Source organism: Natator depressus, chromosome 12, assembly GCF_965152275.1.
Source record: "Natator depressus isolate rNatDep1 chromosome 12, rNatDep2.hap1, whole genome shotgun sequence".
NCBI classification, from domain to species: domain Eukaryota; kingdom Metazoa; phylum Chordata; order Testudines; family Cheloniidae; genus Natator; species Natator depressus.
This window is the reverse complement of record NC_134245.1, coordinates 39,366,492-39,392,358: the sequence shown is the minus strand read 5'-3', so window position 1 is coordinate 39,392,358 and position 25,867 is coordinate 39,366,492. Positions and strand designations below refer to the sequence as shown.

The window sequence follows — 25,867 nt, the reverse complement described above, 5'->3', positions numbered from 1 at the left end:
GCTGTAGCTCACGAAAGCTTATGCTCAAATAAATTGGTTAGTCTCTAAGGTGCCACAAGTCCTCCTTTTCTTTTTGTGAATACAGACTAACACGGCTGTTACTCTGAAAAGTGACTAGTGTCCTTCTTTGGGAAGAGAACTAACTTTTTAGACAAAGAAAACGCAGTGGATCTGATCTCCCTGGATGCCAGGAAGGCGTTTGATACAGTTCCACGTGAGAAATTATTAGTTAAAGTGGAGAAAATGGGGATTAATGTGAGAAGTGAAAGGTGGATAAGGAACTGGTTGAAGGGGAGACTACAGCGGGTCACACTGAAAGGTGAACTGTCAGGCTGGAGGGAGGTTATAGTGGAGTTCCTCAGGGATCGGTCTTGGGACCGATCTGATTTTAACATTTTTGTTACTGACCTTGGCACAAAAAGTGGGTGTGTGCTAATAAAACTTGCGGATGACACAAAGCTAGGAGGTATTGCCCATACCGAGGCGGACCAGAATATCATAGAAGAAGATCTGAATGACTTTGTAAACTGGAGTAATAGAAATGGGGTGGTATTTAATAATGCAAAGTGCAAGATCATGCATTTAGGAACTAACAACAAGAATTTTTGCTATAAGCTGAGGATTTATCAGTTGGAAGCAACAGAGGAGGAGAAGGACCTGGGGGTATTTGTTGAACACAGGATGACTGTGAGCTGTCAATGTGATGTGACCATGAAAAAGGCTAACACAGTCTTGGGGTGCATCAAGTAAGGTATTTCCAGTAGAGACAGGGAAGTGTTGTTACTATTATATGAGGCACTGGTGAGACCTCATCTGGAACACTGTGTGCAATTCTGGTCTCCCATGTTTAACAAAAATTAAATCAAACTGGAACAGGTGCAGAGAAGGGCTACTAGGATGATCAGAGGAATTAAAAACCTACCTTATGAGAGGAGACCCAAAGAGCTTGGCTAGTTTAGCCTAACCAAATGAAGGCTGAGGGGAGATCTGATTACTCTCTATAAATACATCAGAGGGATGAGCACTAGGGAGGGAGAGGAGTTATTTAAGTTAAGCACCAGTGTGGACCCCAGAACAAATGGATATAAACTGGCCACCAACAAGTTTAGGCTTGAAATGAGGTGAAGGTTTCTAACCATCATAGGAGTGAAGTTCTGGAACAGCCTTCCAAGGGGGGCAGTGGAGGCAAAAACCTACCTGGGTTCAAGACTGAGCTTGGTAAGTTTTTGGGGGGGAGGGTATAACAGGACTGCCTACAATGGCCCACCGGTGACTGCCTATAGCAAAAATCCCCAACAGCTTGAGACAGGACACTAGATGGGGAGGACTCTGAGTTACTACAGAGAATTCTTTCCTGGGTATCTGCCTGGTGGGTCTCGCCCACATGCTCAGGATCTAACTGATTACCACATTTGGGGCTGGGAAGGAATTTTCCCCCTGTTCAAATTGGCTGAGTCCTTGGGGGCGGGGGGGGGGGGGTTGCCTTCCTCTGCAGCATGGGACATGGGTCACTTGCAGGCTTAAACTAGTGTAAATGGTGAGTTCTCTGTAACTTGACATCTTTAACCCATGATCTGAGGACTTCAGTAACTCAGACAGAGGCTAGGGGGCTATTACAGGAGTGGGTGGGTGAAGTTCTGTGGACTGCGAGGTGCAGAGGGTCAGATTAGATCATCACAGTGGTCCCTGCTGACTTTAGGAAGAGTATCTGAGTAAGAATAGACGTTAAAATTTTACACCTAACCAGCATTCTGTAAGTGACTTGCCACAAGATGTCAGAACATGTTAGTGTTAGAGCTGAGGGGGTCTAATATTTATCTAATTTTCTTTCTTGACAGAGGAATTAGATGCAATGCTTCTGTCAGAGATTTCTAAGTTATTATCTGCAAAAAACCTAGAGTTTTCAGTTGCCAAAGTAGCCCTTGGAATCATGGTTAAAATTGCCTCCCCCCATCTGAAATGGTGTCCCTGTGGACAGGCATGGAATTTGCCCTCCCCCCATGTGTGGCCCCGTTGGCCTGAGTGGAGCCACCCCCCAAATATAGAAGTCAAACTACACCTCTGATCACCTCCCAAACCCTCAAGCACAGTGGTGGGGGGACACGAAGGGGTGGGAGAGAGAAGGCTGGCAGTGGAGAGAGTGAGGGGACAGCAGGTATGAAGTTAAACGCCTGGTGCGTCTCTAAGTGGAGGGTGTGGATCCTGGCAATAGGGATCTCTGGTCTGGGAATCAGCATCTGGGTCCCTCTCATTCCTGATGATGTTAAACCTTATGGCTATAATACGGTGAGGAATGGAGGTTTGTGAAGGTGAGGAGGGTGTGGAACCTCTGGTGGGAGACAGGGTCAGAGCAGGATGGCCTCTACCCATGGAGGGAGACAGGAAACTCAGGGTTTTTCCTATTTTGTATGCAATAAATAGGGCCATCTTTTCAGAAAAGTGCACATGGATTTGTGCATGCAAAACTGTGTGTACACAATTTCTGTGATTGTGCATGGAAGCCTAGTAACTGTGTGCGAGCTAACAGCTGATGTAAAAATAGACAACTTGGGAGTGCAAACACACAAGCACTTTCCAGCCAACTCAGCCCACAATTAGCATTTCCAAAGGGCTGTGGAATCATTAACTGCCCGTGGCGGTGATCACCTGGCTCACCGAAGGCTACACCAGGAAGCAGTGGCAGAGGCGATATTAGACCCCCGATTCCCAGTCCTGTGCTTACCCAGGTAGACTTCTTGGCCTTGGCCTAGGCATCACTGCCTTCTAGACAAAATTCTCCCTGCTGCGGAAATTGGCTGTGACACACTCTCCAGGTTCCCTCTCTGGGGGCGGAATCCCCTAGCCACGTTGTACGCTGTGTGTTAGTCACGCGTGTCTGATGGGGTCCAGTCCTGCCTGCCTCTCTCTCTCTCTCCCCCCCCCATGCAATTGCCACTCTGCATTCTTCCCAGACTTCATTACATCAGCTCTCTGCAGGCAGGTTTCAGAGTGGCAGCCGGGTTAGTATGTATCTGCAAAAAGAAAAGGAGGACTTGTGGCACCTTAGAGACTAACCAATTTATTTGAGCATAAGCTTTCGTGAGCTACAGCTCACTTCATCAGATGCATGCAGTGGAAAATACAGTAGGGAGATTTTATATACACAGAGAACATGCCACTTTTAGGTCTGTAATCGAGTGACCAGAGAGATTGAAGTGTTCTCCGACTGGTTTTTGAATGTTATAATTCTTGACATCTGATTTGTGTCCATTTATTCTTTTACGTAGAGACTGTCCGGTTTGACCAATGTACATGGCAGAGGGGCATTGCTGGCACATGATGGCATAGATCACATTGGTAGATGTGCAGGTGAACGAGCCTCTGATAGTGTGGCTGATGTGATTAGGCCCTGTGATGGTGTCCCCTGAATAGATATGTGGACACAGCTGGCAACGGGCTTTGTTGCAAGGATAGGTTCCTGGGTTAGTGGTTCTGTTGTGTGATGTGTGGTTGCTGGTGAGTATTTGCTTCAGGTTGGGGGGCTGTCTGTAAGCAAGGACTGGCCTGTCTCCCACGATCTGTGAGAGTGATGGGTCCTGACGCAATTCTTCAACAAAAAAACTTCAAAAAACAGACTCCAAGGAGAGACTGCTGAATTGGAATTAATTTGCAAACTGGACACCATTAAATTAGGCTTGAATAAAGACTGGGAGTGGATGGGTCATTACACAAAGTAAAACTATTTCCCCATGTTTATTTTCCACCCCCTACTGCTCCTCACAGGTTCTTGTCAACTGCTGGAAATGGCCCATCTTGATTATCACTACAGAAGGTTTTTATTTCTTCTCTCCTGCTGGTACCTTACCTGATAGCTCACCTTAGCTCACCTGGTAGCTCACCTTACCTGATCACTCTCCTTACAGTGTGTATGGTAACACCCATTGTTTCATGTTCTCTATGTATATAAATCTCCCCACTGTATTTTCCACTGCATGCATCCGATGAAGTGAGCTGTAGCTCACGAAAGCTGATGCTCAAATAAATTGGTTAGTCTCTAAGGTGCCACAAGTCCTCCTTTTCACTCTGCAGACAGCTGCTCGCTGGCTGCTAATAATAACCATCGGCATTTCCTGCAAGACAGGGCAGGGCACCACTTGGACTGGGTGAAACCAGACACCCCAGCAGGGTCACAACCATTACCACCCTCTCTCCTCCAGTGAACATCCATGCAAACATACACGCACCCTCTCCTGCAAACAGACCCGGACACCTCTACCCATATACACGCAAGCAGCCACACATGCACCCATAGACACAGGCCCGTGGAGACCTCACATGCCCGTACATCGTCTGCAGACACATAGACACACGCTTGTAATAAGTGAGCTTGAATTCTGTGATGCTACTTGTGCAAACCCCCCCCCCCGCACCCCACTCCCCAGGGGAGATCAATTTTGAAGGGTCCAGAGCGACCAGAAGCTTCAGGGGAGAATGCCCTGGCATTGGTATGTCTGGTATTGGGGCACATGCGTTTGCCCAGCCAATCCCCCACGCTATGCTAGACAGCTAGGGGACTGTCGATCATGGTTTAGCTCAGTGACCCTGCTTCACCGCAGAGAACCCACTCCAGTCACTGCTCCTCCACCAGCCACTTTCCTCTGCTGGCCACAGGTGTCCAAAAGAAATAATTGTGCCAGGTGTCATCCCTGGCTCACACACGCACACCAGGCAGCCTGCTGAGTCGCACACGTGAGCCACACATCACACCTGATTCATGCATGCAGGCCATGTGTTGCATCCGAGTCACCCACATAGGTCAGGTGTTGTGCCCTGTTTGCACACACGCGTGCCACATATCACACCTGCGTTGAACACACATGTGTCAGATGCCATGTGTGAGTCACATGCATGTGCCAGCTGCAACGCCTGAGTCACGTGTGCTGGGGACCACTTCCAGCGAGGTTTCAGGGTGTCACTTGAATGCATTCTCCCCATCCAGCTCTTGTCTCTCTAGGCTTTTATACCATGCCCTTCACTGACAGCCCCTGAACCTTCCCGGCGGGAGACAGGCTGCCACTGGTTCCCACAGGCCACTGCCCCATGCCCACTTCTTGGGGCAAGGGGTGGGGGGTCAGTGCAGGGAGTGGAATCCACCCAGGAAAGTCCTTGCAGGGCTGACGAGAGGCTAGCTCTGAGGTCAGAGGATACCCTCCAGCTCCACTCCGTCCTTGTACAGCCACTGCCCCATAAAATGCAGAGCCCCAACTGTGTGGAAAGAGACGCCATGGAGCTGTGGGCAAGGGGAAGGGAGGATGCTACTTCTCTCAGTCCCTCTGATAATCGGCCACAAGCACATAAAGGACGTGCTACTGCTGTCAGCTGAGGGAGAGCTCCCCTAGCACAAATGACCATGGCTTGTGTTTATGGTACTATAGGCCCAGAGTTCTAGTCCTGGCTCCCCAAGAGCATACAAGGGAATTTGTAAAATCGTAGTGTCCCCAGCACATGGATTTGCTAGGAGCTCAGGCATTCATCCTGGCCAATTCTACAGCTTCCTCTCCCCTCTGTGGGCTAAAACGGAGGTCTAAGCTGGCCTGGCTTTCCCCAGCTGTAACAGTCCTAACCCAGCACACAGAGCTTGACAGGTGAGACGTGCTCGATAGCTGCTTACAACAATGTGGTTGCATGTCGCTAGCTCGTGCAATAACCCTCAGGGTCACTTATGCAGCCCAGCTGAGAGGTACCATATGCCCAGTCAAAATTAAGGGCAATGCCCCCACGGAGGCCTGGCATGTGGTAGGTCTCATGGGGGCATAAAAAGAGAAGCAGCAGCCTCCAAGTAGGGCTTCCACGGGCAGCAAAATCCATTTCAGACTAATCAAAAAGTCAGGCCGGCAGCTTTGGTATAAACCAACCCCTGCCCCTGCAGGGTCTGAGGAGATGAGGGTAATGGTCCTGCCTGTGGCACTGGGGGGAAGGGGCAGGGGAAGGAGAGACTGGCTCTTTAAACAAAGAGAGCGCGTGAGTCGGAAATTGACATACCATGTGCACTTAATCCCCAGCGCTCAGTTGTTGCACACTGAGCCATCAATCATGTGTCTGGGTGACTGACAGAAACTCATTAGAGCACTTTCTACCCTGTCTGCCCATTGTCACTTTCCCAGAACCCAGCCCCCCTTCGACGCTCTGGATGGTTTTGGGAAGTCAGAGGGGAGAGAGATTGAGAAAGGGGCAGAGTACTGGCCAGGCAGCCCAGAGGAAAGGCACTTTTAGCTGCCTGGCTATGGACTTTCCCAGCCTGCTGTGGCACTCCCCCCTGCCCTCTCTGGCTTGGCCCCCTCCAAGGCCTGCCGGTTGATTTCAGATTTGGTCCAGGAGGGATTGCTAGGCCCTGCACTGGAACTGATCCAGCCGGCCTATCCAACGCTAACACTCGCTTATCTGCTAACCCCTGGCTGCCAGCCTGCCCTAATCTCCTTTCCCACAGTAGTGAAACAAAGCTGCAGAGAATGCAAAAGTGCAAGATTCTCCCTCCCACAACCCCGCCCTTTGCCATTGCCAGCTATTTCCAGGGCTGGCTGCAGGCTCCTGAGAACTTGCACGCGTGACCAGCTGGCTGGAGGAGAGGCCAAGTGACTGCTCAGGTGCTCATGCCTGGGGAAAGGTGGCAGACTGGGGAGCGGGGCCTCTCTTTAGTCGTGGGAAAAATACAGCGCCAGTTGCCATTCCTTACACCTCTCTTCTGATCCGGAGGGGCTGCTCCTGCAGCCAGCAGGGGAGTTCATTCTCCGAGACACGGTCAGGCAGAGCCCAGTAGCACTAACCACGGCGCTGGTAGTTTTGTGATGGGGATGCCTGTCTCCTGGGAACTAGACTGAGACCCGTCAAACTCCGTTGACAAATGTTTGCCATCGTCTCAGTGGGAGCTGTGGCCTCTACCTGAAGGCAGGAGGTGGCCCCTCTTTGTGCCGACAGAACCGTGCGCATATGTATTTGCACGTGCCTCGTGCACACAGATATGCACTGCAGGAAATCCCACGGCTGCAGCCGCAATGCTGCGCTGCTTGGTTAAATGCCTCGCGGTTCCCTTTGCCCTGAGCTGTAGTGTCACTGTGGGCGGCGCGCTCCTGCACTATTGCTGGGGGACTGGATCTTCCCCAACAGGAAGCAGAGAGATGGATAAACATGCCGGTAAAAGGGAAACCAACCTTCCCTCTTCTCCAGCTGAGAAGCTAAAAGGGCAGCGTCTTTGTTCCCCCCTGTGAAGGCAAGAGAAAGAAAATAATGGGGTTCCTCAGCTGCACGTGTGTCGAGTCCCTTCACAGGACCAAAATCTAGATACGCTCGCTGCACTCTTCAAACAATAGCTACAGGGCCTGGTGAGAGAGCCAGTTTGGGGCCAGGAAGGGGTTAATCCAGAGAAGTTTGCTCACTCTAGGGGATGATTTAAACCAGACAGAAAGCTTCTGTCATCCATCACATTAACAGCCAGATCATTGTGTTTTAAAGTGTCTGTAATTGCAGCAATACAGAGACAGAGAGAAAGATAAAGAGCTGGGAAGATGCAAATGCATATGAGGGAAGCGCCATATTCCTCTGGCTTTTCAAATGGGGCAGGGAAGGTGAGAAAACTCCAGAACAGACCGAGGGAGTCCAAGCCTCACACTAACCCCATCTAGGCAGTTGCACCATTGAAGCTGCTGACACTGGCCCTGCTGTGGCGAGGCAGGACGTGGGCAGTGTGGTGGTCAGCCTTGCCCAGAGCGGTGTGATCCCAGCACGCCAATGGTAGCCACTGTGTGCAGGGTGCGTCTACATTGCAAAAAAAAAACCCCCCAAACCCCCCTGCGGCGGTGAGTCGACGGACTCTGGCTTGTGTTACAGGGTTCAGAATAGCCGTGCAGACGTTCCTGGAAGCCCCGGCTCAGAAAGCCAAGCGGGAACGTCTCCACTGCTATTTTGAGCCCCGTAGCGTGAATTCTCCAGGCCCGAGTCAGTTGACCCAGGCTCTGAGGGGCTGTGCCACCCGCGGGGATGTTTTGTGCCATGAAGAAATACTCCTACAGGGCTGCTATGCCAGATTCTCTAGTTGTGTGCCATGCCGCTGTGGTCGTGTCAGTCCCAGGATATTAGAGAGACAAGGTCAGGGAGGTAACATCTTTTATTGGCCCAACTCCTGTTGGTGAGAGAGCGAGAGAGAGAAGCTTTCGAGCTGCACAGGGCTCTTCTTCAGATCTGGGCAATGTACTCAGAGATTTCCCAGAGCCGAAGAGGAGCTCTGTGTGAGCTCAAAAGCTTGTCTCTCTCCCCAGCAGAAGCTGGTCCAATAAAAGCTATTACTCAAATCCCTGCCCCCACTGCCCCTTTGCATTTTCTAGGGCAGAGGGGGCCTGGTAGCAAAGCAAAGCCCGTGGTCTGTGTCCCTGACAGTCCAGGTGTGTCCTGGTTTGGGGGTGGGAGGCATGAAGGGTCATTGGCAGAGATGAGACCATGTCCTGTTTCATAGGAAAGGACCTTTAGCCATCAGATTCCACAGGAGCTCTGCTTGGGGCTTCACTTTGGGCCTGTTCTTTTCTCCCCCCCATAAGAGTCTCTCTCTCTCTCTCAGCTGTACCCTTTCTCCCCTGCCTCGGGCTGTGTTCTCCCCTTCCCCCCCCCCCCCCCCCGCTGATCCTCCACGCCCCCGTCACCCCCGGATCGCCCTGCGAGCGGATCCACTGCACTTAGCATTCCCTTTCCTTTCTCTGCAAGAGCAGCTTGGGCCTCCTGGAGAAAAGCACTGAGCTATTTAGTGACAGTCCTGCTGCCCCACGGCCTCTGTGCCAGGCGTGTTCTCCCGCCTTCCTTTTTATTAAGGACACCGGTCGGAAAAGAGAACCCGTACCGCTCAGCAGCCCACCTGCTCCCGCCTCTTCTGCTCACTGTTTGTACAGTCCCAATAGGCTGCCGCAGAGACTAGTCTCATGTCACAAACAGGACTCTGACACTGAATGGGGAAAATACCAAGAGCCAATTTTCTATCCATCCAGCCCCACACACTCCTCTCGATCTAGATTTCTAGAACACCCATTACTATGGTCGCTGACGCAAATGTCTCCACTGATGATACAGAGCTAAATAGAACAATGTTATGTATGATCACATCCCAGGGAGAAGAGGGTGATGGAGAAGTTTAGACTGAATTGCCTCTGAACAATGTTTTGCTGAGTGTGCCATGAATGGGTCTTTAAGTGGTAGCTGTTGACCAATTTGTTAATCTCACCCCCTTGGTCAATAACAGTTTGCCTTTCTACAGTAGGTTCCCTCTGAAGATGATAAGCTTAGCCTTGCAATGCCCCTGTGGCATAGGTACCCCAATTCATAGATTGAGAAACTGAGGCACAGAGTGGGGCAGTGACTTGCCTGTGGTCACACTTGAAATCTATGCTAGAGATTCAAATAGAACCCAGGTATCCTAACTCTCAGGCCTGGTCTCAACCCCCCTTTGTTATGACCTGGGAGCCTGTTTAAAGCCTCAGACAGGACCTCTGAAGAATCTCACCTTCAAAGCACAGGCTGTCCCCGCTGGCCTGGTGAGCCACACGTTCTCATGGGGGTGCTCCTCTGCCCTGGGACCCTTGAAAATGGCCTTGCTGATGGAATCTCCTGCAAGAAGAATATCTGTGAGTGGGTTACCTGTGCAGTATGCTATGAAGCAAACTGCCCTCTTAGTCATATGGGCAAACTTCTTCTCTGAAGGCAGCAGGGCAGATCTAGACTCCGAATATCTGGTTCTCTCTGCATGGGCAGGGATTACTGCTACCCAAGCATGGCACTGAAGGTGACATCCCCATTTTGGATCTAGGTGGAGAATTAAATCCTAACGGAGGAGCTTGCTGGCTGGATTTGACCTTGATGGGGAAAATCTCCTTTAATTTTTATTGCAAATACAGCAAACAAACAAGCACCAGGACGCTCTGAAGCAGGAAGCTTTCCAAAATGCCCAGATTTTAAACTCCATCATCTTTACATAAAATATTACCTTTATCTCACAGCCGCCTTCCTACTGATTTCCTCGTTATCCGTGGCTTAGCGCTAAGTGGCACTTCTCTCATCATCTCCTATCTGTCTTGAGCGATAGAACCCCTGGGGGAAACATACCAAGGTATCTGTTGTGTGTGAGACCCATGCAAAAGGAACACGGGGGAAGCATGCTGTGTGCTGGCGGACGGTTTGTGCAATCAGCCAGGCTGTGCAGCCCCATGTAGAAGCATGCAGGTTGTGAATTATTAACATTCATACGAAGCCCACAGAATAAAACAAGCTAACACAAATGTTTATTTTCACAGTAGTAAATTATGACTTCAATAGACTGAAATTACAGTCCCTGGGCACTGACTAGAAATGAAACAGACCCTGCCACCCAAACTTACACCCGGGGGAAACACGTCATCTTCTCGTCAACCAATATGGGTTAGATTTTATTGCTGGCTAGTAAAAAAACCCAACAAACTACAGCTTGTCCCAGTTGCCACACAGATTGTGGCTGGAGCAAAGCCGTAGGTGGAGACAAAGCTAGGCTGGTGAGAGAGGAGCGACACCTCCCAAGGGCTTATCCTTGCACTTGACATGACTCATTGTAGCTGGCTGGCTCTGTCAATAACTAGCTGTCTATGCAGCATGATGCATGCATGTTTGGATATCGATCGATCAGCCGAGCCATTTTCTGGTAGCAGATATGCTCTTGCGGTCTCTCTCATGCCGACACAGGGCCACAAAGGAGAGGCCTGATCCGGCAGACTCTTACGTGAATAGACCTTACTCATGCAAACAGCTTAGCTGGGACTCCTCGCAGGGGTAAAGGCTTATATCTCCTGGCCCCAGTGCTGCTGCAGGCTTGGTCAGAGGTCCCATTCTGCAGCTTGACCACAAAACTCTCCTCTGTCCAAAAGTTCCCTGCAGGTTCTCAGGCCGGGAGCCAAACCCTGCAGGCACAATGATCAAAACCCAAACCCAGGTTGGTGCTGGACTTTGGAGCTGCTGTGAAACAAAGGGAAAGAAGAGGGTTATCACGGGAGGAGCTTGTATAAATCAGTAATCCGGGCCCGATTCTGTATGTCTTTCAGACCTCAACTTTCCATCGACCCCACTGGGAGTCTTGGGCCTGCAAACAACGCAGAATGGCCCCTTGTGCAGAGAATATTAGCTCCTAATAGAGAACGTGGCTCGGTTTCTGCCCTGGGTAAGAATTCAGTTGGGCTGCATGGTGCGTAATTCAGGGCAGGCTTTGCCTCCCCACCCAGCTCTCACGCATACATGTGACTCTCGCTGCAGTCAGCAGAGGCTGTGTACATACATCCGTGAGCACATTTGGACATAATGGGCCTGAATAATGACCTAGGTGGGGTTGCAGGATCAACCCAATAAGTCTCTTCCCTCTCTGGTTTCTATGATCCGGTGAGGCGCCAATGACAAAATGAAAAAGCTGATTTGACAGCAGCCATCACCTAAACACAAACTAAACCAACCAACCAAATCCTTAACTCCTCCTGGCAGGATGTCCCCGAGGGACGTCCACAGGCACCTGAGTGGGATAGGCTTGTCTTGCACCATCTCAAGGTCATGCCATGGGATGCTCTGCTGGTCTCCAGTGCCATGATAAAGAATTGTTTAAACAGTCTATTTAATTAAACATGCACGCTGCCATCATTTAATTAGAAACTGATTAATCTGCTGTTTGTATCACCCTGATTTGCAAAAGGACCCTGTTTTAGTCAACACAAATGGAAACACTTAATAAGGTAGCTGCTTCTGTTCTCCTGTCCGGAGCAAAGTCCGGCTCACAGTGATGCTGTTAACTATTTGACGGGTTGAAATCCGGCTGGGAACGATTTAATCAATGGCCCTTTTGACTAAAGTGTACGGTCAAAGTTAATGTTTCTACTATATACATTATAATTCCCCTGGCAGAGCAAGAGGATCCCCATGTTAGCAGAAATAAATATATGATGGTGGCTGAGGCTGGATCTGAAATGATATCTCCACTGGCAAGTAAACACCGGATAACTCAAGAGTGGCACCATCATGAATAAGTTATCTGTCTCCTCACTTGTGAGGATAAATGTCATATCAGACTTAAGCCATCACCTATACAGCCAGACATTCAGGTCATGCACAGAGTTCCCTATCAACGCTCCCTAGGCTGAACGACATGGGCTTTGCTTAGTTCTTCAGACAAAAGCTTTCCTTCTGCCTTTTCAATGCCGACGTGCTGGTAAAATGTCACGTCTCTGCAGCGGAGGAGATGACAACCTTCAATCGCGCCAGGTCCCTCTTTTGGAATGGGTGAAAAGGGATAATTCACCATGCTGGTAGAACAGACCGTTCGGACACAAGGGGCCCCAATCCTGCACACGCTTACTCACGTGAGTAGGCCCAGCAAAATCAACGGGACTAGTTCCACGAGAAAGAATTTTCAGCATAAGGCCTTTGCTGACTCCGCAATGGAGGCCAAACACAAGAGATGATGGGAGGAGGCCACCTAAACTAGTTTCTAACGCTGCCGTTCGGAAGGAAAATATTGCTATCTAGTACTAGACCAGAATGTTTAGGGACATGTGTTCAGGAGGGTGGCGGAGTCTGAATTGTGCAAGGGGAATCCGTGTTCACATAACCCCCACGCCCCACGTATTTGCATGTGCCAGCTGGGTGTCTGTCTATGCAAAGGAGGCTCTGCAGGCACCAAGCCCTGTTTGTGAGTGCAAAGGCAGGTGTGCGTGGGTGCATTTTTCCTATGCTCATGTCAGCCTTTGCTTTTTGAAAAATTTGTTTCTTTGGGGCAAACCCTTCTCCACCCTTCTCTGCAGCTGCAGGGGGCCTGCTGGCCGGGAGACAGGGCTTGGAGAGCTGAACCCAGCTTCCCGGGCTCCCTGCGAGTGGTCAATGGGGATGCTTCATGCAGGGTAAGGGCGATGCCCAGAGGGGTTGTGGACCTGGGAATCCACCACCACGTGAATTCTGCAGTCCTTCCCCCTCGCCTCAGAGGGCAGGAACTAGGGCCACACAACTGGCTGCAGTAGCTGCTGGGGAGGGACTCTGTGGCTGCTCTGTGGCTGGTGGAGCTAGAGGAAAGGACACCCCACCCTCCGAGACACAGAGCTCGGAAATTACATCTCCTTTCAAGCTCAGAATTAAAGGCTGTGGGACCAGCCCTGCAGGGTCCCCATGAGCTTAGTGCACTGAAGGGTTGGTGGGCTCGAGCCCTTTGTTTCCAAACACAAGTCACAGACCATCAAAGCCAGGCCTGAGCCTCTGCCCCCAAACTCTGCAGCCTGAACCTAGCTCTGGGGTTTGAACCCGACAAGCATCTCTCTGGAGAGACCAGGTGGGAGAGGGAATCTCTCTTTTTGGACCAACTTCTGGTGGGGAGAGAGAAGTTGGTCCAGTAGAAGATATTACCCCATCCACCTTGTCTCACTAATGTCCTGAGACCGACCCGGCTGCGTACATGCATCTCATTGTCATAGGAACGTTCACCATGGTGAGCCGAGCACAGCACCCACCAGTCTCCTTCTCCGGGGCCCTGGCTTGCACTTAAGCTTTGGTACAGATCAACAGAACCGGTTTGCATCCCGTAGCAAGTAACTCTGATGAGAACCTATCTAGTAACTGTCCAGGCCTTGGGCTGTCTGAATTATGGTGCCCAGGAGCTGTTCAGACTTGGCCATTGCAAGATGAATATCGGCAAGGACACAACAGTGGCAGAAGGCAGCAGCTCAGCCTTTGGTTAGTTCCTGGGGAAGGGGAGAGAGTTATCAACCTCACTGTAATAAGGAATCATTTGGCAGTGAGGAGTCTTGTTCCGGATACCCTGAGGTAACAATTTGACCTAATCATCTCACATGGTGAAATCACATTGATTACATTTTGCCACACACCACTCTGTCGGCCAAAGACTAGAACTCCTACTGACTGCAGTGGGAACAGGATTAACCCTCAAAGAGGCAACCCAGGCTTGAGCCAAGGGACACACCCAAAAATATCAACAGAAGCTTGTCCAGATGTGGAGCTGGTGTCTCCAGCAATAAATGTGCATGATTCACCTCTTCTGATGTGACTAACTGACAATAAAAAAGGGAAATAAAGTCCAGTCTGTTGCAGAGTGGAGGAAACGTAGGTGATGGAGGTAAAATTGGGTCTAGAATCATAGACTCATAGGATCTCAAGAGGTCACCTAGTCCAGTCCCCTGCACTCATGGCAGGAGTAAGGATTATCTAGACCATCCCTGACAGGTGTTTGCCGAACCTGCTCTTAAAAATCCCCAATGATGGAGACTCCAAAACCTCCCTAGGCAATTTATGCCTGTGCTTAACCACCCTGACAGGAAGTTTTTCCTAATGTCCAACCTAAACCTCCCTTGCTGCAATTTAAGCCCATTGCTTCTTGTCCTGTCCTCAGAGGTTAAGGAGAATAATTTTTCTCCCTCCTCCTTGTAACAACCTTTTATGTACTTGAAAACTGCTCTCATGTCCCCTCCCAGTCTTCTCTTCTCCAGACTAAACAAACCCAGTTTTTTCAATGTTCCCTTATGGGTCATGATTTCTTGACCTTTATTCATTCTTGTGGCTCTTCTCTGGACTTTCTTCAAATTGTCCACATCTTTCCTGAAAAGTGGCGCCCAGAACTGGACACAGTACTGCAGTTGAGGCCTGAGTAGAGCCGAAGAATTACTTCTCTTGTCTTGCTTACAACACTCCTGCTAATACAGCCCAGAATGATGTTCGCTTTTTTTTTGCAGCAGTGTTACGCTGTTGACTCATATTTCGCTTGTGATCCCCTATGGCCCCCAGATCCCTTTCCGCAGTACTATCAGATGGAAGTAAAATGTCATATGGGAGTAAAATTGGGTCTAAATGAGTGACATTGGAGAGGTGGCACTTCTGTTCTAAGGCTGAATTGGGTCAGAGTGGGAAGCCTGAATGAAAGTCCCATTGTTTTCTTGGGGACAAGTCACGCTGGTCAACATCATTTCTTCATGGCTGCCTTGACAGGTCCTCTCCAGCAGGGGCTGCTGTATCATGACATGGATCCTGCTAAAGAGGCTTCAGAAAGGAGGTCTTGGGGAATTATTAGATTAAAAAACAAAATACAAATAATCCATGCGTGTGTCAAATGCTCCACAACAATGCACACAGGCAAGCCACCTGACAATCCCAACAGTTGCACAGGAGGCCCGGCTTATTTCTAATAGAAATAAATGAACAGCTGTTCCTTTTTCTACTGGCCCTTGCAGGAAGGGAACAACAACCCTGTAGCAGAATTGGTGTGTGGGGAGGGAAGCTTTCCACTGATTCTCTTCGTGTGTGCGCGCGCGCTATTCAAGCTGCAAGGCGGGGGGCATTTAAAAAGTTTTCTGTGCTGAGAGATTTTGCAGCTGAACCGTCTGATCTCTTCTTTTAAAAAGTCTCAGGCCCTGCCCTCTTGTAATCAGGGCAGCAGCAAAAAGGGGTGAGCTGCCTCTTTCGGGAATAAAGTTAGAAGAACTCAAACCAGAGCAAGCCCAGAAGAAGGAAGAATGGAACCACAGAGACCCACAGACAAAGGGAAAATATAAAAGAGAGAGAAAGGAAACAGAGAGGTGTGGAGCATGTTAACACACACACAGAGTCCCCTGCACTGGGCCCCTGCAAGATGGCAGGGGCAGCTGATTCTTGCACTCTGTGCATCTGAATGGTGGGTCCGCTTTGCTTCTCCTAGAACGTATTCAATTCGATTTGCATTTTCCACACTGCAACCCCCCGCTCAGCCCTTCCCCGAAGAGGGGGCGAGAGAAAAACCCACCCAGAAGAAACGCAGCAATCGGGCTGTGCGCACTGTGACATGGGCTGCGAAGCCGGCCGGGATTGCTGCAGTAATGGAGCGCCCCCTGCAGGGCGAGGCTGAGAGGTGCAGCCAGCCCACCCGGTTCATCAGGCATAGGCGGCCGGGCGCTGCATCAAAGTGAGAAGCCGCGGAGTGTGAGCTCAATCAGACGGGAGGAGAGGCAGGGAGCGGAGCGGCGGGGGCTGCTGGCGATTGGACACCATCAGGAGGAAGCCCTCGCTGAGCCGGCCGACCGCTGCTGGGCTCGCGGCGGGAGGGGGAGGGTGCAGCGCACCGGACCCTGGAGTTAGCCAAGAGCCTGCAAAAAGGGGGCTTTGTGAAGAGGGAGCAGCGGAGGCGAGATGCACCGGGAAGTACGAGCCGCTCTGCCTTGCAGGACCCGGGAGCCGGCAGGCTGCTGGGGGCTGGCCAGGCACTAAAGGACCCCGCCGGGGGCTTCCCCTGTGCACACACCGGACCGGCAGCTTTGGCGGGGCTGGAATCGCCTCGCGCCTCCAGGCGCCCCGGGGAAGGAAGGGGGCACGCGTGAAGATCCCCTCCCCCGCAGCCGGAACCCCTCGGAGAGCGCCGGGGGCTGCCGCCGGGCAAGGCGCATCCGGGCTTGGCAGACCCGCTCCCGAACCCCCACCCGGCGCTTTCGGGGCACGGAGTTTGCAGAGAGCTGCCCGAAGGGGAGGTGGCGGGCAGAAGGGCACCGAGAGCCGGCTGCGGAGCGCCTGGCGCCGCGGGAGGAGGAGCAGGAGGCGGCGGCTGGGCAGCCTGACAGCTCGCAGAAGTTGTCCGAGGGAGATTGCCCGGCGGAGCCCGCCCCAGATGGCACTGGGCAGCGGCGAGCGGAGGAGGCGGCGGCGCTAGCAGAGTCCCCCGGGCTGGAGAGAGACGGAGCCGGCGAGCCAACGGGCTGAACAATAGGGGCGGTGAAGATCGCCGCAAAGAGCAGCCCCCCCGTGCGCCCTGGGGCTCCCTGGCCGTGAGGTCTCCTCTCCCCCTCGCCCCATGGCCCCCCGCCGGAGGGATGAGCCCCGACGGGCGTGAAGGGGCCTGAGAGAAAATGCGAAGCCAGGCGAGAGCGGGGGGTCTGCCCGGGCAGCCGGCGGGCAGGAGGTGAAGCGCGCCCCGGGGGGACGGCGGCCGGCGCCGCCACCGCCACGTACCAAAGAACCCGGGCCCCGCGCAGCTCAGCGCCCGGCGCTTCCTTTCCCCTCCTCTGGCTCGGCTGGTGAAGAGCCGCGGGGCCAGCGGCGGCCGGACTGCGCCGGGGCAGCGCGCAGAAGGGGCGCAGAGCCTGAGGACCGCGCTAGCCGGGGGAGGAGAGCGCCCGGCGCGGAGCGCAGCGCGCCCGGGAGAGGGGCGCGCCCGGCCCCTCAGGACGGCTCGGGCAGGTGCCCGGGGCATGGGAACAAGGGCGCAGCCCCCTGCCAGACGCCGCAGCCCGCTTGGATTAACTCCCTTTGGGTTTTGCTAGAGAGCCGAGCCGCGGACCCGCCGCCCCTGGACCCCGGCTGTCTCCCGGGCGTGTGAAATTACCTCACGGCTCCTTCCCGACCTCCGGCCAGTAAGTCCCTCTCCTCCCCACGGGGACCGCGCGCGTGGAAGTGCCCTGGGACTGGCGTGCGGGGGCATCCCTGGCTGCCAGCCCTCCCTCGGCCGTGGGAGCGCTCCCCGGCGGCTCGCGTGGGTTGTCTTGCCCTCCAGGTGCGGGCTCCTGCAGGAGGGGCTGCGGGGGCAGGGGCGGAGGACGCAGGCTCTTTAAACTTTCCTTCCAGGCAGACACGGTCCAGTCCCGCTGAGCCCCAAATGGGGGCCTTACCCCCCCTTGCAGACAAAGGCAGGGAGCGATCCTTCTAGGGCTGCGTGTGCAGGCGGGATCCCGCCCCCGACAGAGGTTTGGGCTCATTAGGCAATTAGGGGAAAGCAGGAAGGCTCTTGCCTGTGTCCCCGTCCCCGCGTGACGGGTGGGAAGGTGCAGGGCTCAGATCCCGGCTGGCGGACGCCTGTGGCGGCGGGGGATGGAGGGGGATGCAGCCGGTGAAGGGGCTGGGAGCTGGCCTTGCTTGCGGACAGACAGAGGCGCTCCACGGCCACGCAGCTGGCTTGATTCCCGCTCCAGCTGGCCCGGAGCTCGTGGGCGCCTGTCCCAAACCCATGGGGTTCTCCTCGCCCGGTGCCCCGTGCTCTCTGCCCGGCAGCGGGACACTCAGCGGGAGCTGGTGATTACCTGGCCAGCGTGCGGGGAGAGACGCGCGCGGTACCCGAGGATCTAGCTGGGAATTTAAACCGCAGGCAGGAAAGCTGGGGAGAGCAAGTGTTTCTTCCGTGGAGCCAGGGGGCCGGGCCCCACAAGGAGCCAGGGCCAGTGAGAGAACTTTTTTGGGAGGGGGGGACCCCTGCCAGGCTAGCAAGAGCCAGGTCTGTGCTGCCCAGTGATCTGCACCGTGGTTCCTAGGAGGCTTGCAGTGAGATGCATCGTGTGTAGCAAAGCTGGGGGTGAGATGCCTTTGTCCACAGGACCAAGCTGTGAAGTCAATGTCCCCACCAAGCACTTGGTTCAGGGCAGTACCTGAGACAGCGTTTAACGTGGCCGTGCCCGGGGGAACCTTTATTACTCCCAGCAGCAGTCAATCTTTATTTTAGGGCAGTGCCCCAAAGCCCCAGGCAGGGCCCACCCCCCTTGTGCCGGGTGCTGTACAAAAAGAGCAAAGCCACAACCCCTGGCCTGAAGATCTTACAGTCTACATTGCCAAGGTTCCTCTGAGCGCCACATGTGGGGACAGACAGCTATACAGCAGGGCCACCAGACATGCAGTGCAGCGGCGAGAGAGAAAGGAGAGAAGCATTTCCCTTTAAATGGAGCTCTTCTGCTCTTTGCTCCGGCTGGGAATGTTACTTCAGGCCTGGGAGCCTAGTGCCCAAATGTGGGGTGCCCAGTTCTAGAAACTGTTCAAGCACCTGGTTTCCAGAAAGGGGGGGGGGCTGCTGGGCACTTTCTGAGAATCAGCTCCCTGGAAGGAGTCCACGGCTCCAACCCCCCCCCCCCCCCCAAGGAGGTACCTAATATCAGCAGTCACTCTGGAAAGTGTCAGTCCGTGACCACCGAAGAACAGTGGCTTCTTTGGGGCCTGATGCTGCAGTCCTCACTCAGGCAAGTCTCCAACTGATGTCTGGAGAAATTGTGCCTGAGGAAGGACTGCAGGGTTTGGTATTGCCCTTTTCTTCTGCCCTGGAACAGAAGCCAGTCCTGGGCTGAGAGCGCAGGTCCATGTTCTCTCCTTTGCAAAGTGTAGTGTCCTGTGCGGATGCTTTCCTGAAGCCCTGGGGTGTCTGCAATGAGGGGACTGTGCTGGTGTCTGAACGCTCCATAATCTGACGCGGCCACCAGTTCCACAGGGAGGTGGCCTCGTTTTGTGCCCACCTGCAGCAAATCTCTCCCATTTTTGCTTCACAAATTTTCCCTTTCTGCACGACTGGAAGAAGTCATTTTCCTCCCTGCACGAGTGGCTGCAAGAGCAGCGAGCCAGCTCAGAGGCATAAGAAACCATCAGCTCCACATCAGACTTTCAGAGTGGCTGATTGATTGATTTAGACTTAGTGGTGAGGAGATGCATAATTCTTCTCAGGAGACTTTCTGAGTCATAAGGAAGAAACCTAGGGCTAATTGAGATACGTGTATATACGCCACAAAACAATTTGATGTAGGTTTTAAAACAAGGGCTGCTTAGGAGGAATCCAGCTATCTAAATTCGCCTTAACATGCTTCTGACCATAATAGTAATTAACCAGTGTAAGATTCTGTCCCGTGTTTTCCATTCAGTGCCCCGTCTTGCAGAATTTCATTAAAGATCTGTCTTCCGGAGTATCCAGTCTTCCTGCTCAGCAGTCTGTCCAATGTGTCTTAACGGCACATTTGGTTCTGATGCAGCAGTTGTGGCCCAAGGAAAAACAGCAAGTCAAAATATTCCCCCCAATATCCAGGAATCCAAATCACTTTTTAACATGACAAGCCAAGGCCCCATTTCCTTAGTTCAGTCCCACTGGTTTATTGAGGAGGGCGAAGTGCACTGCGCCAAATCATTCAGCATTGCATGTTGTGTCCTTCCCAGTCTAAGCTTGCAACCAAATATATGTGTGTTTTTATTTCAACAATGGATTGTGGTGCTGGATAGCCACTGAAATGACTAGAGATGTGTTAAAGGGATTGCTGTCAGCTTGACAACCAATGCCTGTAAAGAAGATTGTTTCCTTATGTCCTTACATTCTGAAAAGGGAAAGAATTTTATACAGCCAAATTGTCCTTTGCTTTTTTTACATTTTACTTTACTCTCATCTTGGGCACTGAAAATCAGTGAGGTCAATTTCACTTCTCTTTAGAGTCAGTTTCATCCTTAGGTTCTTGTTATAGTATTTCCCTTTCAAATACTGCAGGGTCATGCCCATTTGATTAGAAACAACTCTTTGTGCTGTTGTTTTTTCTGCTTTTGTAAGCTGATGAAACCTTTCTACTGATCTTAGGTTTTCACAAAAAGCTTGTTTTTACAACATTTTAATTTCTGGTCAGATGTGAGTTGACGGTGTCCGTTAAGTTGAGCAATGGTCTAGTCTGCCTTTCGTTTAGAAGGAACATCTGTGCATGCTCCCTCTGTTGTACTCTCCCAGTGCCTGTCCAAGAACAATTCTGCCTTTAATTAAAGGGGAATAATAATCCTTTGTTCTTTTATCCGAGGATCTCAAAGCACTTTGCAAACATTAGTTCTCAAACCCCCCGTGAGGTAGAGGTCAATATTTCTATTTACAATGGAGATGATTAAGAGACAAAGAAGTTCAGTGACTTTTCCAAAACCACAGGCAGAACCTAAGGATGGAATAGAAAAGTCCTGATTCCCAGTCCTTTGCTCTAACCACTAGACCACTCTAACTCCCCCAGCAACAAACTGAAGCAGTGATCTTGGATAGGAAGTGTGTGGAAGTCAGTCCTGCAGCTCTCCGAGTAGTACCAGTTGGAGAGATGTTTACTGAAACTTGACATGTGGGAATGGAAACTCGGGGTTTTTTAAAAAAAAAGTTATACATCATTTTTATGACTTATACTCTATTGGTTTGCTATGCTGGGAAATGACTTATGGGGGGTCAGCTGGGGATGGGTTGAGTTTTACCTCTTGAGACACAAATAAGGAAAGTCCTCTTTGATTTGAAATGTATTTCCCTTCATATAAAAATAGAAGTTAGAGTTTTGCTTTTGTTTTGATTTGTGGGACTTTACAGTGAGCCAGAGAGTCAATGGGAAGGAAAACAAAGATGAATTTTGCTGTACAGAGAAGGGTTTTTCTGTCCACTGCTTCCAGTCAGACTCAGCCCATGTCCCCTCCAGCAGGTAAGGTTTTACTCTTTACCTGTGGTTAGTGGCATTTTTAGCACTCTTTCCCCTCCTTCTAACTGGGGTAAGGCTGTTCTAGGGAGAGCATGCTATCGGCGGGGTTATGTACAGAACCCCCCTTTGCTGCCCTTTATTACAAAAGGGGGGCCTCACTCCAGACCTGTATTCACACACACTGATCTCTGGGGCTCTTGTGTTTTGATATTTTGAGGCAACTAATTTAAAAACTCATGCTTGTGAAACTGAGTTTACAGAAAAATGTAACAAGCAAGACATTCATTGCACATCATTTTAAGATTCTTGCTCTTCTTTTACTTCTTGTGTTTTGGGCCTTTGTCCCCCGTTTGCACCTGGGCAGACTGAGATGCATGGGGATGCCAGTCACTGGACAGAGAGACCTGGTGGGAAGGAGCTCTCAGATCAGGGAAGCCTCCCACCACCTTAAAGAAAAGGGGCCCTGAGGTAGTGGTATCGGCAACCAGGAAGAAGGTGGTAAAAATGTTCCAAAGTGGTGTGGAAAGACCCCGAAGCGGAGGAGTGGGTGATGAGCAACACAAATCTCCCTTTTGTCCAGCGCGGCCCATGAGCTTGCAGTGTATCAGAGGTTATGAAAAGCTAAACAAAGCCGACCTGGTACCCCCTGAGAGCCAGGGGCAACACATTCCTAAGGGGGAAACAGGGACCGGAGGACACGATTGTGGCTGTGATCACAGCAGCTCTCCCACGCTAAAGCTATGGCTACGCTGGCGCTTTACAGCGCTGCAACTTTCTCGCTCAGGGGTGTGAAAAAACACACCCCCGAGCGGAGCAAGTTACAGCGCGGTAAAGCCCCAGTGTAGACAGAGCCGTGCTCCAAGCTAATCCCCTCGTGGAGGTGGAGCACCAGGAGAGCTCTCAGGAGAGTTCATGGATGGGAAACGTCAAAGGAAAGTCCAGGGTGCTGAAGGAAGTGGAGTCAGTGTGTTGGTAGATGGCACTCTTCTCTCTCAGACCGTGTGGAGCCAGGGCCACAGAAATAGCATTAAGGGAGTGCTGTAGAATCCTTTGGGAGGAAGAGGCCATTAAATGTAGATCCTAAGCACAGGCCCTCATTAAAGATGCGGCGGTGTTTCAACTGTCCTGTTATCTGTCCTAGTCACATTCCAGGGGTCCCATTCACCATTCCTGCACCATTCTGCAGTACTTTACACTGGTGCAAAAAGCCTGTAAAATGCTGCCAAACCAGATTGCACTAGTGTAAATGGCTACACAAGGCCAGGGGTGAATTGGCTCTGGTAATGGTGTTCAGCCTTCCCAAGTTCCCCTTGTTAGTCTCTAAGGTGCCACAAGTACCCCGTTTCTTCACGTGGATATAGCATCTTCTCCACTTCCTGTCCTAAACCATTGTAGAACATTGCAGCGCCCCCCGTGAAACAGCTGCTGCGTTCCACCCTGTGGCGTGTGAAGCACATTCCAGTGTCCGGGTGTTTGTAAAGCGCCGTGAGACCCTTTGGGATGAAAGGGGCTCCATGAATGTAAGTTATTGCATTATTTGATGGAGGTCAATGGATTGTTAGTGAACTAGACAGAGAATAAAGGGCTGCCTAATAGGACAGGAAACAGCCGTTCTGGAAGTGGACAGGCTGCGACTGTGAGAAATGCCGTAATGTTTGCAGTTGGGATTCCAGTCCAGTGTGACGGGCCATCACCAGCGTTCCAGCCAGCACAAAACATGGCTATTGGGGGAAACCAGCAACACACGCATTAGACTGTTGTCACATTTCAGTGTTTATCAGACATGATAAATGAGAATTTTGTCTCCGTCTAATTGCTCTGATGAGCTAAAAACCAGCGGTGTGTTTTCAGACGAGTGCGTTTGCAGTTTGCAGCAAGCAACTGCTGCGGAGGTGGGGCCTGATCCTGCTCCCACTCCATGGCCGCCCATGGCAAAACTCCCACGGGACTCTGCAGCAGGAGCAGCAGCTGGTCCTCCGAAAGAACCAAGCCCTTATTCCTCTGCCACAGCTTCTTTGTAAGTAAGCCAAACTCCAACGCCGCCACCAAGCCAAAGCAAACACGTTAGCATCCGCTGCATTCCCGCTGCCTCCCATTTCAGTTTGGGAGAGCTAAGAGGAGCCATTGGAACAGTTCCTTCTGGAGTGATTAGGACGCTCAGTTCGTCACTGTTCTGCTTCTCCAGTTACACCAGTGCAGTGTGGTGTAGAACACGAGGTAGTGTTGGACACTCACGTTCCACGCTCTTTGCACTGGTGCAAATGACTGCACAGGGTGCAGGACAGTGCGGAGTCGGGGCCCTGATTTCTAGGGAATTCCTGATGCCAGGCGACCCACAAGGGCTCTGGGACCGATTAGGAACATGGACCCTGGACTCCAGCAGCTGGGGCCTGATTTTTCCTTCACCCGAAGGCCACTTTACACTGACATTTGTGCTCCCTTTACACCACCAGAGTGCTGTCAAGTCACCTTGGTGTAATGCAGGATCAGGCCCATGGCATGCATTCTGGATTTCAGAGTCCTGAGGGGCCCTCCAAACAGGCATCTGCACGAGATGCCGAGAGAGGAGAGGCACTGTGGGCACAAGTGTGTCTCCCCTGAAATATCGCTTATTACTTCTTAGCATCCCCTAAGGGCCTGGACCTGCACCCATGTAAGTCAATGGCCAAGCTCCCACTGATTCCAGCGGTGCAGGATCAGTCCCAGCGTGCAGTTCTGTTCTTACAAGTGACTGTAATAAGGACACCATGGTGGGGCTCTCGGGTGATTGTCTGCTAGTGCCCCCAGACTAGAGGGGCTCAGTTTATCTGTAACAATCGCTGCTTTTAGCTGCCAGTGCTGGACGCTGTCTCTGGGATCTGTGGGTTCTTTCCACCTTGCACGTCATCCGTGGAATAATGATCGATCAGCCAAATTCTGTGACCTCTGGGCAGCCCCACTGAGGATCACTTGTTGTGCATGGCCAGCCCTGTGCTGGGCAGTGGGGAATACCGGGCTGTCGGTGCAACTGACTGTCTTCAGCGCAGGCTGCACTGATGTCCCTGAGGGAACGTGGCCCTGCGACTGGAACATCAGATGGCTGCGCTGTTGATGATGCATGAGAAGAAAGGCCCAGATCCTCAAAAGGCATTTAGACACCTCATTCCAGCTGATTTCCATGGGAGAGACTGGGCCAGACCGTTTCTGGCTCCCTCTCACAGCTGTGTTGGCTCTGCAGGGCTTATGAGAACTTAAACAACTTATTTTGGTCACTCAAGTGAGCTGCTCCGGTTTGGAATCCGCCCAGGGTCAGTTCTGCCGAGTAACTCTCGGCCATGTTTACCGGGGAATTCTGCAGGGCAGACCCACGCTTTCAGCTAAGAATAGGTACCACCCGCTGTATGTCCCATTGCTTTCAATCACAGGGAGGCAAAGCTCCCGGCCTCCAGGTTCTTATGTCTGCATGACAGCGAGATCAATAATGTCTCCGCTGAGCAATGGGGCAAAGAAGAGAGAGGCGTCTTTGAATGAACGCCTCAGGCCTGAATTCTCTTTTACACTAGGGACCCTTGACATTAATTTGGCAGTGAAAATGGCCCTTACAGTGAATGTGAATGTCATTTATGCTGCCTTTACACTGCCAGAGTGGGGCAAAGAGGCCTCAGTGTAAATGAGAATCTGACCCTGAATGTTCAAAGACCAAGCCTACCCCTACGGATGGCAGGAGGAGTTTTTCAATTGCAGAATCAGGCCTTTAATATGGCTAGTGAAAACTCCTGCCGGAGACTTTCCCATGCCTGACCCCTCACCCCACTCAGGGTGCTCTCGACAGAAAGGGCCCATCTTGTTTTCAGTATGGATAGTCAATTGGATAGCAGCCACACCTTTATGTACCCACCACTTTCCTTTGGAAGATGCACAGCAAATGCTTCCAGAAAGCATGCAAGGGACTTCCTGTTAAGTTTGCAAAATTCCTGTTGATTCCTCCCTGCCCCCGTTATTTTATTAAATCTCACACAGACAAAAATGTGTTAAAATTGAACACCGGATTTTGAAAAAGAGAACACCAGAGAATCCAACAGCCCATGTGCCATCAGCAGCCTGGATTCTGCCCCTCTTGAAGTCAATGGGAGCTTGGTTACTGCCATCAATAGGGACAGAATCGGGCCCTGCCGTTCTATAGAATGTGACTAAAGTTTGGCAATTTGCATACTTCGGGGCCTATCCTGTAAACGAGCTCACATGGCGCTCCCGCTCATTAGGCCTCGAGAGAACTCTATAGTTCTGGCATCTTCCTGGCTAACCAACTCCTACTTCTCCACCTTCCAGTCACTCCTCACACCCTCTCCACTGCCTTCCTCCACTGCTCTCTCTGCACACAAGCTCACCAGCTTCTTCCAAGAGAAAATGGACAAAACACGACATGATCTTCCCCCTCCGCTGGGCAGCCTTCCCCTCCTTCGACTCTCTCCTCCTCTCCTGAACTCCCCCCACCGTCTCTCATCCCCTGCCTTGCTCTCCTTAGCTTCTCACTCTCTTCTGGCTCTTCTCCCTCAGAATACCACCAGGCTTTCGTCTCCCCCATCTTAAAACACCCGACCTTGACCCCGCTGGCCTCTCCAGCCATTCCCCATCCCCCTTTTCTGGCTCAGCTCTAAGCTCATTGAACGCGCTTTCTGTAA

At 51.8% G+C, this 25,867-nt stretch overlaps 1 protein-coding gene across 11 annotated transcripts in view; it reads left to right on the top strand.

Annotated features, from left to right (window-relative positions):
- Positions 1-25,867, top strand: part of CBFA2T3 (CBFA2/RUNX1 partner transcriptional co-repressor 3) — a 109,950-nt gene that overhangs the window by 20,195 nt on the left and 63,888 nt on the right. For 8 of the 11 annotated variants that reach the window (XM_074968936.1, XM_074968935.1, XM_074968934.1 and 5 more), the window contains exons 1-2: positions 17,095-17,396; positions 21,101-21,209. The exons of 2 other annotated variants lie outside the window; for them this stretch is intronic. In XM_074968936.1, the coding sequence (XP_074825037.1) occupies positions 21,116-21,209 (94 nt within the window). In that variant the 5' untranslated portion in view covers positions 17,095-17,396; positions 21,101-21,115. Of the gene's footprint in view, positions 1-17,094; positions 17,397-21,100; positions 21,210-25,867 lie in introns of those variants that run through there. One more of the 11 variants, XM_074968937.1, reaches the window with a different exon arrangement.